General features: G+C 28.1%; 1 protein-coding gene across 1 annotated transcript in view; it reads left to right on the forward strand.

Moving 5' to 3' along the window:
* The window catches only part of LOC123297941 (dipeptidase 1), a 317,369-nt gene that overhangs the window by 237,201 nt on the left and 62,773 nt on the right, over window positions 1–17,395 (forward strand). The window contains exons 5-7 of the mRNA XM_044879779.1: window positions 4,314–4,446; window positions 5,059–5,209; window positions 12,218–12,287. Coding sequence (XP_044735714.1) covers window positions 4,314–4,446; window positions 5,059–5,209; window positions 12,218–12,287 — 354 coding nt within the window. The remainder of the gene's footprint in view (window positions 1–4,313; window positions 4,447–5,058; window positions 5,210–12,217; window positions 12,288–17,395) is intronic.

Here is a 17,395-nt window from a genome sequence, read left to right on the forward strand (position 1 = left end):
TGGAAAAGGACAAATTAATTAAATGTGATCGTCTCGAGCTGAAATGTATCAAAACATGTGGTGGAAAATGTGAACGAGATTGTTTAAACGAAAAAGAAGAAACAGAAAAAAATGAAAAACAAAAAAAGTAACAGAAAACTATGAAATCAATTCTTTCAAATATTCCAAATCTTAAAAAAATTCTTTTGGAAAGGTTGATTATTTATGTTTCTTTTTATGTAAGTAAGTAGGTCATTTTTTTATTACAAAAGGGAAAAAATATAATTTTAATAAATGAAGATGGAAGATGAAACTAGATATTGCAATCCAGTAATGTTTTTCATGATCGGGAACAAACTACAACTTTTCTTTTAACAAAATATACGTCTTTATTTTGTTGGAAGTATGTTAATTCTGTCATATTTTTAAAGTCACAAAATTTATCTGTTATCTGTTATCGTTATGTAGAAATAATGTTTCATTTCAAAATAAAAAGAGTTTCATAAATTATAACACCATTTTTATTTCATTTAATCGATTTATTTATGTTGTTGGATTTATCTAGTAAGTTAGAAGAAAATAAAGAAGTCAATGAGTTCTTTTTGTATGCTTTTAAATTTTAGTCATCAAAGTATGAGAAAATTCTTGTTGTATAATTGTCTTCCGATTATTTCCTTTTCTAGTGTTCCAATTATTGTTTACCCCTGTTTTGAAGGGACTTGAGTTCGTAGTTCCTGTTACTAAAAAAAATAAAAATATTGGTCTATTTCGAGAAATTGCTAATTCATTCAGTTCTAGGAACATTTTCTTACTGACTTTAATTCAATTCAAAGTTCAATCTGCTCGAAATTAGAAAGTAAAGAATAAATTTTTAACTCTGAAGAATAATTGATTAATTTCTTGATTTCCTTTACTTCACAATTATTACCCATTGACATACCTCCAAAGCTTAGCCCGTTTATAAAGTTTACCCAAAAATTTTCCCTTTAAATCTCAATATCATAGAGCAAATTAACAAAGGTCAGTATTCATCAATGAACCTTTTAACCGGCTTCTATTATAAAGTACGACTTTGAAACAAATTTCCAGCAAGTATCAAACTTTTCGTAATTTCATTCAATGGCAGAAGAAAAAAAAACTAATCATCGAATGTTCGAACAAAAAAAGAGGAATATCATCGAACTGATGTTACAATAAAACTTAATAAAAAGCAGTAGGTGTGTATTACAGTAGATGACAAATGAACACGTGCCAAGTTTCGTTTATTCGTTAAATTAACGTTCATATATCAACACATGTGCTCATAAGTAATATATTACACGTCTATATAGGCTGTCCGATAAGCGAATGTTTTTTTGCCTTGCTTAATTCAAAAGTTTTGTCTTTTTTTGAATATTATTAATCGTACTGAAGGTTGTCGTCGTTCCACAATGTTTCAAAAAAATGTTTTGGAATATATGCTCGGTAAGCGTATATAAGCTTGTGGTAAAACAATTTTTAATTTTTAACTAACCTGTACAACTCAAATGTTGTGTTGTGCGATAAGTCGTTTAAAATTCTGATAACATAGTTATTTCTTTTAAATCACAACACAAATAAATTTTCAATATTATATCCCGACAAGTTTTTTAAAAATTTATGCCACTTTTTTTCTTGAATTAAAAAAATTTGTGAAAAACAAAAGTTCCTCTATTCGATTAATGAAACGAACTCTAATTAACGTTATCTTGCGTTAGAGATGGTTAATCGATTGGAATTTTTTATGATAATTGTATTATAATACATTTAATAAAAATATATTAATTTAGAATTTTGAGACTCTTTGTCCATTTTTTTGGATGCCAAATTTTACCCTCCAGCAAAATAAAAAACTTTTGAATGTGAAATTTACATTTTTTGTAGAATTAGGGTCAAATCAATTATATCCGTAAATGAAATAAGAAACATTGGGACCAAAAACAAAATAACATAACAAACTGTTAAAAATGTAAGGTATTTTGAATTTTCTTACTTGTATTTTGATGCGGTTTTTTCGCGTATTTCCTAACCTTTATTAGTATAGGATATTCAGAAAATAAGAACCAAAAACAATCAGATAATTTTTTTCATTTTCTCTCAAAATGCACGTCATGTTAAATTTTTCTTAATTGTTATGTTTGATGCGGTTTTTTCGTATTCAGCCTAATCTTAACACAAAATTTATTGATATAACCAAATCAAGGTTGTCTAACCTTTTTATGTAACTTTAAAAGATGTTGTTAATAACACCAAATTGTTGTTTTTTTGATACGAATTCCAACTAGATAACGTTTAGAAGATTCAAACGAAAAATTTTGTTAATAGTATTATTAAAGCCATAATTATAATTATACCCATTTTTCATGGAAGTGTTTTTAATTAGTTAGAACAATTATCGTAGATAACAAAAATGGTTTGGGGGAATAGTCATTTTTTTTCGTAAAATCATTTCTTACATATTCGATAATTTTAACTATTATTCTTGTGTTATTTCATACGCATTTTGAATCACTCTATATATAAATTCGTAAATACATAAAGTATAATAGATGATCACTTAAACGAAGAAGGGAAATCTCATATTAAATTTATATAAATGATTAATGAAATGTAATCAACTTACTTTTATACTCCATGAGAATTATATTTGAACTCAATAGAAATAATAATAATAATAATAATAAACACTTAGTTTTTAATAATACAAAACGGTTGAAATATCCTGCGAGTACTCTGTTGAAATATCTAGCGATACTTTAGTTTGGTTTAAACTTAACATACCGTTTGTACATTTAATCATCTGAATCGAACTTTATTTAACGCGTCGCCTAAGATATAGGTCTCAGCTGTTTAAGATTTCTCCTTTCTCATATAAATTTGTCCCGTTTACTCTGACTACAAATCTAAAAAACTTTGAATTTGTCCAGTATGTAAAAGGTTAAGGTTAAAATTTGATCAAATATTATTTTTAATTAGTAACTACTCTAGAACTAATATAAAAATAAATAAAAAAATTGATAATTAACTAATAAATAAAATTTGAAATTCACCCCAATCAGTACAGTATTCCATCAAAGCAATAGCTCCATTTCCTTTGGCAATTCGCTAAAGTAACCTTCCGCATTGAAAGCGAAAAAACCATTTAACCTTAAACAGTTTTTCTTTAGGAAGGCGTTGTTATACTTCATGCAAATTAAATTTAAATTTAGAAATTAATTTTTTAGCACCATTTTAACTACAAGTCATACACATTTTAAGACGGTTTTGGGTTTCTAAGATTTGAAGATGTGAGAAAAACAGAACAGAGGATATTCAAGCAAATTTGTATATAAAATGATACACCATCCTTTTATACTCTCAAAAATACTAAATACAAAACCAAAGGCATTGAAATTACAATCCCATTTAGTTGATAATGATCATTATTTTATTTGAATGAAATAATTTTTTAGCTTATCATTAATATTCACAATTACAATTATTTTCAACAAACATTTTGTGTTTTAATCATTAATTCACATGATTAATGAATACAGTCATCATAAAGTCTATCTTCTGGAATTATGAAACTGTGAAATGTTTGTAGTGAAGTCATTTGTTAAATGGGAGAGATATTGCTACAGAGAAATAGTAATCACTAAACAAATCGCATCGCAAGCTTTGGACAAAATAAGCACTAAGACTTCATTTAGTGTATGTAAATATTAAAATAAAAAAAATAATAGATCTCCCGGTCCATTAATAAAAATACCAACTATGCGATAATAATCAGTACACATCGTTATTAGAAAAATTATTAACGATATCAAGCTCTTAACATGCCGGCAGCCGGCTTAATTATCTTAAAAAACACAGCAGAAGCCTATGGAAAGATTAGACCACTAAAAAGTTTTTTTTTTCTTTTAAATAAGGCAGTACACTCATACAAATGAACAGTATTGATAAATGATAAGTAATCAGGTGGTCTAAATTGGAATTACTGAAAAAGCGGTCCACTTATTGTTTAATAGTATAAATTTTAATCGCCAGCTGGCGGGATTTATATTATTTGAATTTGAATATTTTTGTTGGCCTTAAAAAATGGTAAGTGCAATTACTGCCATCTGGTAGTCTTAATTGCAACTACTGACTTCAGGTCTACTTCTTTTTGTAATTAGTACGAATTATTATCGCCAGTTGGCGAGTTACAACTCCCAGTTATCAATTGCTATAATTTTCCTCCAATGATATTTTTCTAGTTGCGATCTCTATAAACAAAATTCTATATTCTCTTAGATCAACGGATATTTAACTAATTTATATTTTTATTTTTGCAGTTCTGGTCAGCGTATATTCCTTGCTCGTCACAGTACCTAGATGCAGTACAATTAACGCTCGAACAAATTGATGTAATTCGAAGATTGGTCGCCAAATATCCTTCACATATGACGTTAGTTACAACGTCTGAAGGTATAATAGTTTTATAAACAATTTAAAATGTTCTCCTAGTTCTTATTTTAAGAAGTTAATAATCTTCTTCGGTATATGTAGAAAGAATTGACTAAAACATTAGGTACATTTGATAAGAACACAAAGAGTGTGACTTACTGTTTCAAATATTTCGAAGCTAGTATACATTTTAGCCATGTTCAAAGAAGAAGAATATTGCTAAAAATTTGAGGCATCTTTCTGTATGTACCTCAATTTTTGGCTTCAAGCAATACATTTTCGTTTATTTGGGGATAACTTTAATTAAAACATGAATTGACTTCGTAGATTCATATAGAAAGTTTTTTCCAAAAGCTACAAATTTCCATTTTGATGTAACATTTCTTAACAAGTGAACGAAATCTTTTTACTTTTGATGTTATTAGCTAGTTTTTAATGACATTTAGTTTCGACTAAATTAACCCTCGAAATTATAGATCTCAAAAATTTACCATGCTTACCTAAATCGATTAATCCAACCCTTAGCTTAATATAATTAAAAAGAACTAATAATTCTAATAAATACATTAAAATATTACTATACTAAGTAAATACTGTATAAAATATATTAAATTATAATTATTTGTTTTACAGGAATAGAAAAAGCTCATGAAACACGACATTTAGCAAGTTTGATTGGCGTAGAAGGTGGCCATGCAATAGGAAATAGTTTAGCAGTATTACGAATGTTTTATCAACTTGGTGCACGCTATCTCACTTTAACACATACATGTAATACTCCTTGGTGAGTATATAAATATTATTATTTTACTTATAAATATTTATTACTTTTTAAAAACCTTTTATTTGTTCATGTTATGTCTTTTTAAATTTTGTTAAAAGTCTAATAGCCTCCATAGTCCATAGTCCGAAAAATGAAAAATTTTTCATAGTAAAAAATAATTTTCCTGGATAATTTTGACCCCATTGATACTATAGCCTTTGTCGATTGAATCTACATTTTCTGAGATATTGACTAAAATAGTAAAGTATGAATGCCTCGAGCGATTTTATTTAGTCGATATCTCAGAAAACTGTCGTTTAATCGGAAAATCAATCATTTTTCCAGATTTAAAATTATTTAAAATTATTGGAACAAAAAAAAAACATCTAGCCCATTTGAACATTAAACTAGTATTTTCCACGATATCTCAACATCGCTCGAAAATTCTAGCTCTTCGTAAAGCATTTTAGACATTATCTCAGAAATTTTACACTCACCGGAAACAAAACCCAATTTTTGTATTTCTGGGTCAAAATTTTTCTGTATACCAAGTTTCATTAAAATTTGAAACAAAATATTTTCTGTGATTTTGTGCGAGTTTTTCAAAAGGAGGAAAATTGCAAGAAATCGAGAATAATTGTCATTGATTTGGGTAAAAATAATTTAATTGGGTAAAATACAAAAACGTAAAAAATACAAAAATCAGGATTCTTTAACGACTGCATATCTAGTTTCTGAAATGTTGCCTTAGGAATATTCGTCAGAATCTTGACGATTAATCCCAACAAGAACCAACAAGAAGATTTTTGCCAACAAGTTTTTCCAGTTAATAGAACAAATTTTTATAAAATTGCAAATTCACAGTAATTATTCACATTTAAAACTTCATAACTCAAAAAAGTTAGCGTTTTGATCATTATGCGCCTTTCTTGATGAGGATATCTAGTTCTACAAAATCGTGCAATATGCGCAAATTTGATTGAGCCTCAATCCCCATAAGATTAGTAAGAAATCCTTTGTCGCTTCGAATAAAAACATAAAGTTCATTTCCTAAAAGTTTACTTCAAGTAATATGCAATTCAATACTTACAAACTATTTATTTATTCAAAGTTTAGATTGATTTATAGGTTGCAATATAAATTATAATTACAAATTAATTAATAATTTATATATAAAATCAAAATAATGGTAATCGTTTGAGACAGCCATAACAGATTTATATTCATATAAAATACATACATTTATTTGGATGAAGGTAATAAACTATTTATACATTGAATAAACATGAAATATAGGACAAGTATACGGAACCATTGACTATATTTACAATGAAATAATTGTGTATTAACAATTAACAACAGTGACATATTTTATATAAAGTTTATTTTATGTAATAACTCATTTTAATTATACTGTTGCATAGAGTGAGCAGTGGTGGTTCATATAAACGTTTACTTATAGCATATACGGTTGTTGTTGGATACTTGTCAGAGGTAAGACCGACTGATCTTGAACAATTATTAAGTTATTTCTAACGACATACATGCGACTAAAAGTAGTTTTACACGTAATTCTGCAAAGAAGAAGTTTTCAATGGCATGTAATGTTGTAGAAATTGTAGAAAAACTGCTATAAATATTTTATCCTTTCGATGTTGAACACATTTTTAGTTCGTGTTTTTACTACAAAAAGTAATTTTACAAACAAACCTTGATGCATGTTACAAGCAAAATTTACAAAATTTAAAAAACACCCGACAAATGCGATTTATTTTTTGGAAACCGATTTTTGGAAACATAGATACAAAATGTTCTCAATCAAGTCGGTTCGACCGTTTAATTGCTACGATATCACTGAAAACACACGGGCGCAAAGATAAAGACTTTAAATTTATAACACTCCTTCTTTAATCAATATCAAAGTGATGGCCAAGAACATCAGATGGGATAAAAAAGGATACTTAGAGAGCTATCATTATTTGGGACAAATTTTTGGAATTTTTTTTTATAGAAATTGAAATATTTGAGTTGAGTTTGTTCTTTTGAATTATTGTTTTGAATTACCTAATTATTTTACCATTTCACATTTCAAAATGAATTGATTCAGGTTTATTTGATCATTCATTTCCATATCTAGTAATTATTAATATGGTAAAACTATATGTCATGTCTTTTTCAAACTGTATCGATTTTGATGATCATCGCCAATTTTTAGTTTTGTCGAGAACGGAACCTAGCACTTGAAACATAGGTAAGAACACTCTCCGTTAGATTACATTTCAAATGATATAAAAAAAATAAAATCGGTTCATCCGTTTAGGCGCTACGATGCCACAAACAGACAAACACACAGACATACACACACACACACATAGCGGGTCAAACTTATAACACCCCTTTTTTTAATTCGGGGGTTAAAAATTGAAGAAAAACTGATATATTGAACTATTGAACACATAAAGAGCAGGAATACATACTATTTTCAGTTCGCGTGTTTACAACAAAAAGTAATTTTACAAACAAACCTTGATATATTTTAAAAAAAACAACCGTTCGCAAAAAATCGTATTTTGTGATATTTGACTCCAAGTAACTTCTGTAGCGGTATATAATGGGGACTTTGGAAATTTTGTTAAGAACCACAAATAGAAGGTCCATGCAAAAATCCAGCTTTCCGATAATTTTTCTGAAGTTTGTTCTTTATTTATTTATTTAAAATCGCTTAGAATAAATACTGGCTTTCAATTAAGAAAAAAGAAGAAATTTGTATACTTTTCTTAAAAAAACGAACTTATACTTTTCACTTTTTTAAATTTGTAAACTATATTTACGATAAAAAGCGTCCTATTTGCAACTATTCAATTCTTATTTTTAAATGCAATAAAATTTTCAACGTCGTTCCTTTACTACAATTTTATATGACATTTGTATCATTTTTAGGTGTTTATAATAACACTATACACTATGTATATGAAGATACATAATAACACTATACACTAACACTATGTAAATGGAGTACCACATTGAGTACGTAAATTTCACTACGAGTATACAAATCTAGTAGTACCACTACACCTTACTTGTTCTTTTTGGCTCAATAAATTACACTGAGTGTAAGCAAAGGATTTAACACAATAGGGAATGATAACTACTTAAATATTTTTTCACTTCTGATAAAGATGATGAAGATCAAAAATTATTTCACGTGCGGGGTAGTGAAGTTAATTTTTGAAGCTGTTTTGGAAATACGCACAATATGAACGTTTATAATTTTAAATTAAACAAAGAGGGGATGTACTAAAAGTGCCATCATTGGTATGAATATTTATAGAAATTTAATTTAATATAAAACTTCGTTTTGCAAGATAAAGACGAAAATCACTCTTTGAAACTTTCAAATTTCGGAATCATTCATTAATCATGTGGCCGGGTCAAGAAATAGAAGGGTTAGTTTTCAAACAATCTACGTAATTTTCGTGATATATTGTTTGCACAATAAGCTCAGGGAAAATAGCATATTTTGTCGCCAAACTGTCATGTTTAGTCTTAATTTACCTGTATTAAATAAAAATAAATTGTAGTTGCGAAATATGGATATTTAATTTCACATGTTGGTTACTTTTGCATTTAACAGCGCTATAGGCTTATAACGCCGTATGTACGTGTGCCAACATGCCACGGTATGCCGGTATTTAAACAAGTTAATATTTTTAAAGTTTGTTGTCAGATAATATAAAATTTCTTCCTACATTATTAATAAAAAAACTACGCTGCATCTGAGAGAGGCAGTCGAAGTAAAGGCTACGATAGGCTATATGGGGTGAGGGAGTGCTTTCAAAATGGCTGAAACTAAGTCACGTAGCTCATGAACATTGCCTTCATGGTTTTTTTTTATTCAATTTTAATTTAATTTCGGTAGCAGGCGACAATCCATTTATATCCTTTTTCTATTTACTTCCAGTTAAAAAAGTGTTTACACTATGGTACAAAAGGAACATACCCATATTATATACGAGTAATATATGAGATTATATAATCTTTATTATTATATAAGATACACTTCTAAAACACCTGCTATTATAAATTAATAAGATAATATATAAACAAACATTAATAAATTCACTATAAAACAATTACTAGGGTTGACAATATCTCATGAGTAGTTAATTACGTACTTTATTTCCAGGCGCGGGTCTATCGTTTAAGTTTGGATTGAGGGAAAATAGGGTAGAATCAAGTTTATTGAAGACTCTATATCGACCATGCCATAATAAATAATAATAATAGAAATATATTTTCTTACCATAATCGAAAAGTTTGATGGGGTGAAAATTAAATTCTGTAAAGAACCGTATTAGTTTCCGTCGAATGATCTACTTACAATCTTTGGTAGGTTTTTTTGTGTCATGAATCTCCGATCGAGGTTCAATTCACAAAATTTTTAAAAAGATCTTTAAAACAATTTTTAGCGATTACATTAGATCACCAATGAACAAAAACGTTTCGAGGAAAATTTATTTTTACATTTTTTAAAAATTTCAAAGTTGACACCTACTCCACTCTAGTGTATGGAAGTAAGAATCCAACTTTCGGTTTTATTCAAAAACCTCTTATTTTAAAATATATCCTTTTTCTTTTTGAAAACAAAGTTTGTTGGAGTTGTTTGATTGTTGAAAGGTATCGTGGGTGTTTATTAAAAAAATATGACCAACGAATCCTTGATAAAAAAGTAATTTATAAGAGGGACTATTCGCTTTTTTAACGGTTTAACGGACTTCAAACAAAAAAAAGGAGGAAGTTATCAATTCGAATGTATTTTTTTTATGTCTGTTACCTCAGAACTTTCGACTGAATGAACCGATTTTAATGCTTCTTTATCTATTTGAAAGCTGGTGCTTCTCGTGTGGTTCCAATTCATTTTGATTCAGTACTGACAATGGCATTCATGAAAAAACCATAAATGTCTTAAATTTGCATTAAGTATGCACGACAAGAGGTCGAATAACTCAATATCACGTCCACCGATTTCTGTGATTCTGTGTTTAGTGACAAATTAGTTAGTGTACTTCAGATTCTGTAAAAATCATAAAACAAAAATAAAACCCACTTCAAAAGAAAAACTTTTCCAAAACAAATTAATATGCACATTATTAATATAAAATGTAAAAAAATAACGATAATTTAATGTAGTTACCATTATTGTTATTTTTGAAGTCGGTGTCAGCCAAGTTAATGTAGCAAACTGTTCTGTCATAGTTGTTTCCTTGGCTGAAACCGAATCCAAAAATAACAATAATTTTAACTACATTATATTATCGTTATTTTTCTACTTTTTAGTGCATATTAATTTGTTTTTGATAAGCTTTTCTTCTGAAGTCGGTTTTCTTTTTGTTAAAAGTTTTTTTTTATATTGAAAACAAAGTTTGTTACAGTTGTTTGACCGTTGACAAAAGGGACCATTCGCTTCTTATATTAATAAATCCAGAAACTGGCAATCGGTTTGGGGAAGCAGTAGTAAAATAAACAAACATTAATAAACTCACTATTAAACAATTACAAGGGTTGACAATAGCTCATAAGTAGTTAATTATGTACTTTATTTCTTATTATTCATTATATGTTATTAAATTACAATGGAACTACATTCTGGAATATTATATTTTCTTATTCTATTATCTCATGTTCTTTTTGGATATGTGACAACATTCGCTCATTATTGGATAAATATAAATGTTATATTTGAGAAGATATATATAAGAAATGTAATTCTTCATATTAATTTTTTGGGTTGATCGTTCTTCGTCAAAAGTCAAGTATTGTAGAAACTGTGTATCTACTGGATTTGTCATTATGAAATAATTTTATTTGACATTTAAGTTAGAAAATATACTCTGGGTTGTATAATTCTTAATGGATTACGTAATAGATTATCTACACATATTTTTTCCCACTGTTTCTTAAACCTAAATCATGGGGACGTAAATAATGAAAGGCGACACTAGAATGAACTCTATTCTATTTTAGAACTTTAGCTGGTTGGCACCTTTTTTTTTTCATTCTTTTATCGTCGTATTTTCGTAATTTATTTTGTCAAAATTATCTTGTTCAGTTTTCCTCTTAAGAAAATCATAAAAATTTGATTATTAGTTGAATAATTTTCATGAAAACAACAATTTTATGATTCTCCAGATATCAACTTCGAAGGGCACAAATTTAAAGTAGGCAGGAAATATGTCAAAGAAATCCATTTTGGATTCAAATTACCTTATTCAATGTATCAATTTATTAATTTTCAAAAGAGAGATAAGAAAATAAGATAAAAAATACCGACTTCCTGGAGATCAAGTTTAAAATAATTATCTTGTACAGTTTTCTTCTTAAAAAATTCGATTAATAATTTTCATGAAAACGACAATTTTATGATTCTCAGGATATCAGCTTCGAAGGGGTCAAATTTAAAATTACGTTCGTCATATCTTATGTTAAAGTAGGCAGAAAATATGTGAAAGTAATTTATTTTTAATATTTTTTGGGTTAAAATTACCTTGTTCAATGTATCCATTTACTAATTTTCAAAAAGAGAGATAAAAAAATCGTAAAAATTCGAAGAATAATTTTTCCTTCCAATTAAGCTAGTTTGAAACAAGCTAAAACGATGCTGTTGACTAAATTTGTACAGAATGATGGTTCTGCAGATATCGACTTCCTGGAACTCAAGTTTAAAATGATAGCAAATATGATATTTTATAAAAGAGATTGACAATATGTTTAAATAAAAATGATTTTCGTTATTTTTCAACATACCTTTCGTAAATAATTTAAAACGAAATTAATTATTCAACGTTAAAATTGAAAACAAAAAATACTCTTGCTTTACTTTTTTTAATACAATGTAATAAAAATATATACTATGATTTAATAAGACCTAACATTCTACAAATGAGACTATATTATGTTATGAGTGAAATTTTTTAGTAAAGTTTTAGCTAATTTATTTATCTGTTAACTAATTTTTGACATTATTGTTAGGGCAGACTGTTGTATTGTGGATGAACCAGGAAAGGTGCCCCATATTGGTGGTTTATCAAATTTTGGAAAGGTAAGACTATTTTCTTATATATTTATTGTTTTTAATTCTGAAAGCGTTATTCATTCTGAAAATATTGCTATCTTTTGAAGATTTGTTTGAAACTTTTCAATCTGAATATAACCTATTAACCTGTGTAATGTATTATTAAAATAAAAAATAAAAATAATATTTTAAAGAATGGGTAGGTACACTAATAAATTCATGCAGATAATATGTAATAATTATTTTCACGTAATAAATCAAAATGGTGATTCTAGAAAGATACCAGCTCAAAATAATGTTCTTTTTATTAGTTTTTGTAGGATTCAGTATTTTGTAATTTCAATTGCCAACGTAAACCTTTTGTAGTTCCATGTTTGTTGATTTTTTTTTATCAACTTTGACATCAAGTCAGTACTTTTTTTCATATTTAGCATTTGAAGTTTAAAAAATTAATTGCATAACATTAAAGAAAAATTAAAAGTGCCTGAAAACATTTCAGTAGTTTAATTACAACAGCAAAGCTATATTTGACCCAAGAATACAAGAAGAAAATTTTTTCAGCAAAGAAAAAAGTTTCCATCTTCCAGATCCTTGTTCCCATACATGCTTTCTTGTTTTCTCTATGATAATATAGGTTGTACGTTACTTTAATGTACTCTCGAATTAATAGGAACGAAGCTTGTTTAAGTCATTTCTGCACTTACGAAAAAGACAGGACAAAATACGCATTTCAAAATATATTCTTAATACTTAATATTTATAACGTAAGTATACTTATCCTAGGTCGGCTAATGACATGAAATATTTTATACCATCTTGTCGCATCTAAAGTATTCATATAACAAGAATGGAAGTACTTTCTTTCAAAAGTTTTTACCTAGCTTGGCTTCATTGAGCTGAGAGAAACGTAATTTTGTCGTATTTAATGTTGCTTTTGTCTTTTTAAAAAAAGGTGATATCATGGCTTCCTCCTAAAACATCCTAAAAACGGACTTAAATGTTGATTTGTAAAAACTTTGAAATAAAATAAATACATAAGTAACTTTCGAACCTTTAACGATGAAGTATAGGCGCTTACAGTTTTTTAATTACTTTTCACATCAAACAATCCTATATTTTATAAAACAAAATGAAAAAAAAAATGTCTGTACCTGTCACAACAACACACCAAGTTGCTAATTGGCATTCATATAACGATTATTACATTATTTTTATCATCCTTTGAAGATGAACTGCTTTTTTTATTTTATTTATTTTTTATTATTATGGAAAAATATATGGCACAGTAGACACAATTTAAACGGCATCGTTTAGATGAAAACTTCACTCGGCAAAATCACTAGAAGGTAATACTTATAGACTGTAAGCCCATAATGAAGTCAATTTTGTGTTTTGTTTTAAATCGTATTCGAGAATTGAAAAAGAACAGTTTAATTATAATGAAATTCTAACCGTCGACCGTTTTGCGAACCATATAGACAGGAAGGACGATTTGCGAGCTCATGTACATTTTTATATTTGCCATGTGTATCATCAGAAAGTCAAATATGTGATAAAATAAATTATTAAAAAAACCAAAAGTCGATTCAGTTAAATAAAATCTGAAAAGAAAGAAACAAGTCCAGTAGTTTACATAGCGACTTTAACAGTCGCGGTCCATTTTTGGGAAGATTTGAGACGATCTAGAAATAGGTCCCAACTTTTAAAGTCGGTATGTAAACTACTGGACTTGTTTCTCTCATTTCAGGTTTTGTTAAACACTCAAATTTTTGATTATTTAATTACTTATGTTTTTTTAGACTTTTACTATCTCGGTACTAAAAAACACTCCCTTTTAAAACTGTATCAAAAGTTTTTAATACAATTTATCACTCCTATTTAAGTTTTAACATAACTTTCTACCCCCCCCCCCCCTTTATTGCTTTTATTTTGCGACCCTATTCGATAGGTTCGGATTATGCTTTTATTAACGTATTACTATTTCGTGCCAAAATTCCACATTTGTTTTTCTTTTCAAATGCCTATCTAAGGACACTCGAGATTTAAGACGAATATAACGATACCTTAACTGTCGAAATTCATCCTCGTAACGGCTGAAAAGATACGAGATACAAATACGAGGTAAGAAAGAAAGTTACAAATATACGATTGTAATATACATACGAGATACGCGGGAAAATGATAACCACTCCTTGACAGTCAGGAAAAAAGCATGCTGACCTATCAGTTTCAAAAGGGTTCAAATATGTCAATGCTTTTTTGCCAACTTTTTTCATCTTTTCTGTTGATTACTTTTTTTTTTACATATACGGTAACAAAAAAAAATTGTCGAAAAACTATTTTCAGTGACGCGAGAATTTTAACAATCTTTATTGTACCGCAAGACAGGTAAAAGAATCAAAAAATTCAAAACATCAAATAGGCACACGATCTACTACTATAACGTAGGTATAGTTAGTTGTTGTTTTATGTTATTGACTGAATGAGTTATTTGTATCACTTACTATGCATATAAACCTTTCGAGAATATCTTGACTACTATTTTTATTTAATTTTATCTCTACACTTATGCTCAAAATTTAAAACATGTTTATTCAATAGAGCATATATTCTAGTCCGAATAATCAAGAATTAGATAATTAAAAAAAGATTTTGGAAAAATTTAGTCATTTTACTCCAAGGAAACCTCTACAATCGGGACCTTTCAATCTGAAACGTTTCTCGCCTTAGACGTCTAACGATCTATAATTGAAATGATGCATAACTGAAAACGCTCTGGACATTACTTGTAATTTTTACAATTTATATCTGAATCTGCAAAAGTGATAAACTTGGTTACGCGGTTCCACAAATGTGGAGAAATATCACAAAAAATAAATCCATAGCAAAATATTAACAGAAAGAACTGTCTCAAATCTCGATAAACTGATTCCTGCTTATCGAGATTCGAAACAGTTCTTTCTGAGAATATTTTTTTATGGGAATACTTTTTTGGAGATATTTTGATTGTGGATATTGAAGCACGTCAAGGAAATCAACATTTTTCGCTAATTCTTTTGTTACACGAATTTGAAAGTTTCATCCGTATCATTAACTTAATGGATAATTTAAGCAGCTTACATTAACATATTATTTCTTAACATTATCTTGAATCAAATTTTATACTTTTAAATTTTCGAAATTACCGAGCCTCATAAAGAATCTCATCTCTATATTCTTTGAGACTTCTCGTCTTTTTATTCGTGGATAAAATATTATTACAGACTTTATTGTGCCTATGGCTAATTTCAGTATATTTAATTTGAATTTAATTTTCTTCTTCTTAAAAGTCTGACTCCGTGAAAGTATAAAAATGATTAAAATATATTTTTACTGAACTCGTAACTTTTGAATATTACTGTGAAAAATACATAGAATGTTTTACTATATTTTTATACAAAACAATCCACTTTACTAACATTCTCGTATTTAGTGACTACACACAGTGTCGTCTTTCCTTTTTACAACTTTGAATTCAATTTTGGATATGTTGGTTAGACTGACTTGCTCTCCACACTGTACAAAACATATTCTCTAACCTTGAAATACATAGGATATATTTTCCTTTTTAGTATGCTGTACATACAAAAAAATATGTTTCTTCCGTCTTTTTTTTTTTTTTTTTTTTTTTTTTTTTTTATATATATTTTACCCTAAACTTTACGCTTTTAGAATAAATATTTGTTAGTGTGTCAATTGATGGTTACATTTTTTTTCTTCTTCTTTTTTAAAACATGAAGCTTCTTCAATATGTGTCAAAAGCAATACCGTTGTTTTTTTTTTGTGCTTCTCTGAGGGTAAGTGCTGTTATTTGTATTGACCTTTAATCATGTTAGTGATTGGTTGCGTAGAAAAAAGCTTATAAATATTATGTTTGTGGTAAAACTTCATTCGTGAAAAGTTTTCTAGTACAATCTTACAAAAAAAAAGTTCAATTTATTTTAAACTTTTCGATGTTGTTTGTGAAAATGGATAGAACAAAATGTTGTTCATACTTCAAACGATAGATATAATAATTTCATATATACTTTTTGTAAAATATATGTTTTTGTTTTTGTTCTTGATCAAATAATAACAAAATTTTATAGTTTTCCAACGGTTATTGTATAAAAACTCATGGGACTTCACTAGCAGATATTGTAGAGCTAAAAAACAGCTATTAAACGGCAGCTAGGAATATATAAATACTATTGTTTTTTGAAATAATAAACTGTCTACTTTTATTAAACAAAATTACATAATTTTCTCAGTTTATTCGAAACAAAAAATTGGACCCAAAAATCATAACAATCGGGTCAATTCACGGGATATTATCCACATTCGCTTTAAACTTAAGCTTTTTGACGAAAAAGATACTGTTATATTCGTGTAGAGTAAGAAAACTAAGGCTTATCAAATCATATTGGAAGAAAATTGTATGAATAAAAACCAAAATTTAATGCAAGGAAATATACAGTAGCCACCTCATCGTCATTTATTTGCAAAATGGGTAACGAGTTAGTATCGATTAGATGAATTATGTACTGTAGTCGTGACTCCTGTGGAACAAACTCTGTATGTAGAAGAGATATGTAGCTATTTGTACACATGCTTAAAGATAAGCTCACTAGTCTTGAAGTACACTCTGTCCTCTATTGTATCCGTAGATAAAGTTGCGTGAATAAGGGTTGGCAATATAAACCGAAGAGGCGTCTGATGATATTTACACTGAATTTAAAAAAAGTAGGCAAAAATAGTATCCCCAGAAAGTGAAAGGATAAATAAATACTCAAAATTGAAAAACAGTACTGAATTGTTTTATGCTCTGCTTAGAATCTGGAACTTGTTTTTGTGGTTAATCTGTAAGGGAACGTGTATTTAATTTTGAATCAAGCTAGAATTGAGGACTAATATTTCCCTAATTTAAATTGATCTTCACCTTTTAAGAACCACTTTCCAACTCGCAACCTCCTAGTCAGTAGCCTCCTAGTCAGTTCAAAAGACGATTTAGATTACGCGACCATTGAGCCGGTTCATCAATATCAATAATTCAAAACAATTAAAAACCCCATCCTAAAAACCATACACAACAATTAATTTCTTGTAAATACAAAATG

The sequence above is a fragment of the Chrysoperla carnea genome, chromosome 4 (assembly GCF_905475395.1).
Source record: "Chrysoperla carnea chromosome 4, inChrCarn1.1, whole genome shotgun sequence".
In the NCBI taxonomy this organism is placed as follows: domain Eukaryota; kingdom Metazoa; phylum Arthropoda; class Insecta; order Neuroptera; family Chrysopidae; genus Chrysoperla; species Chrysoperla carnea.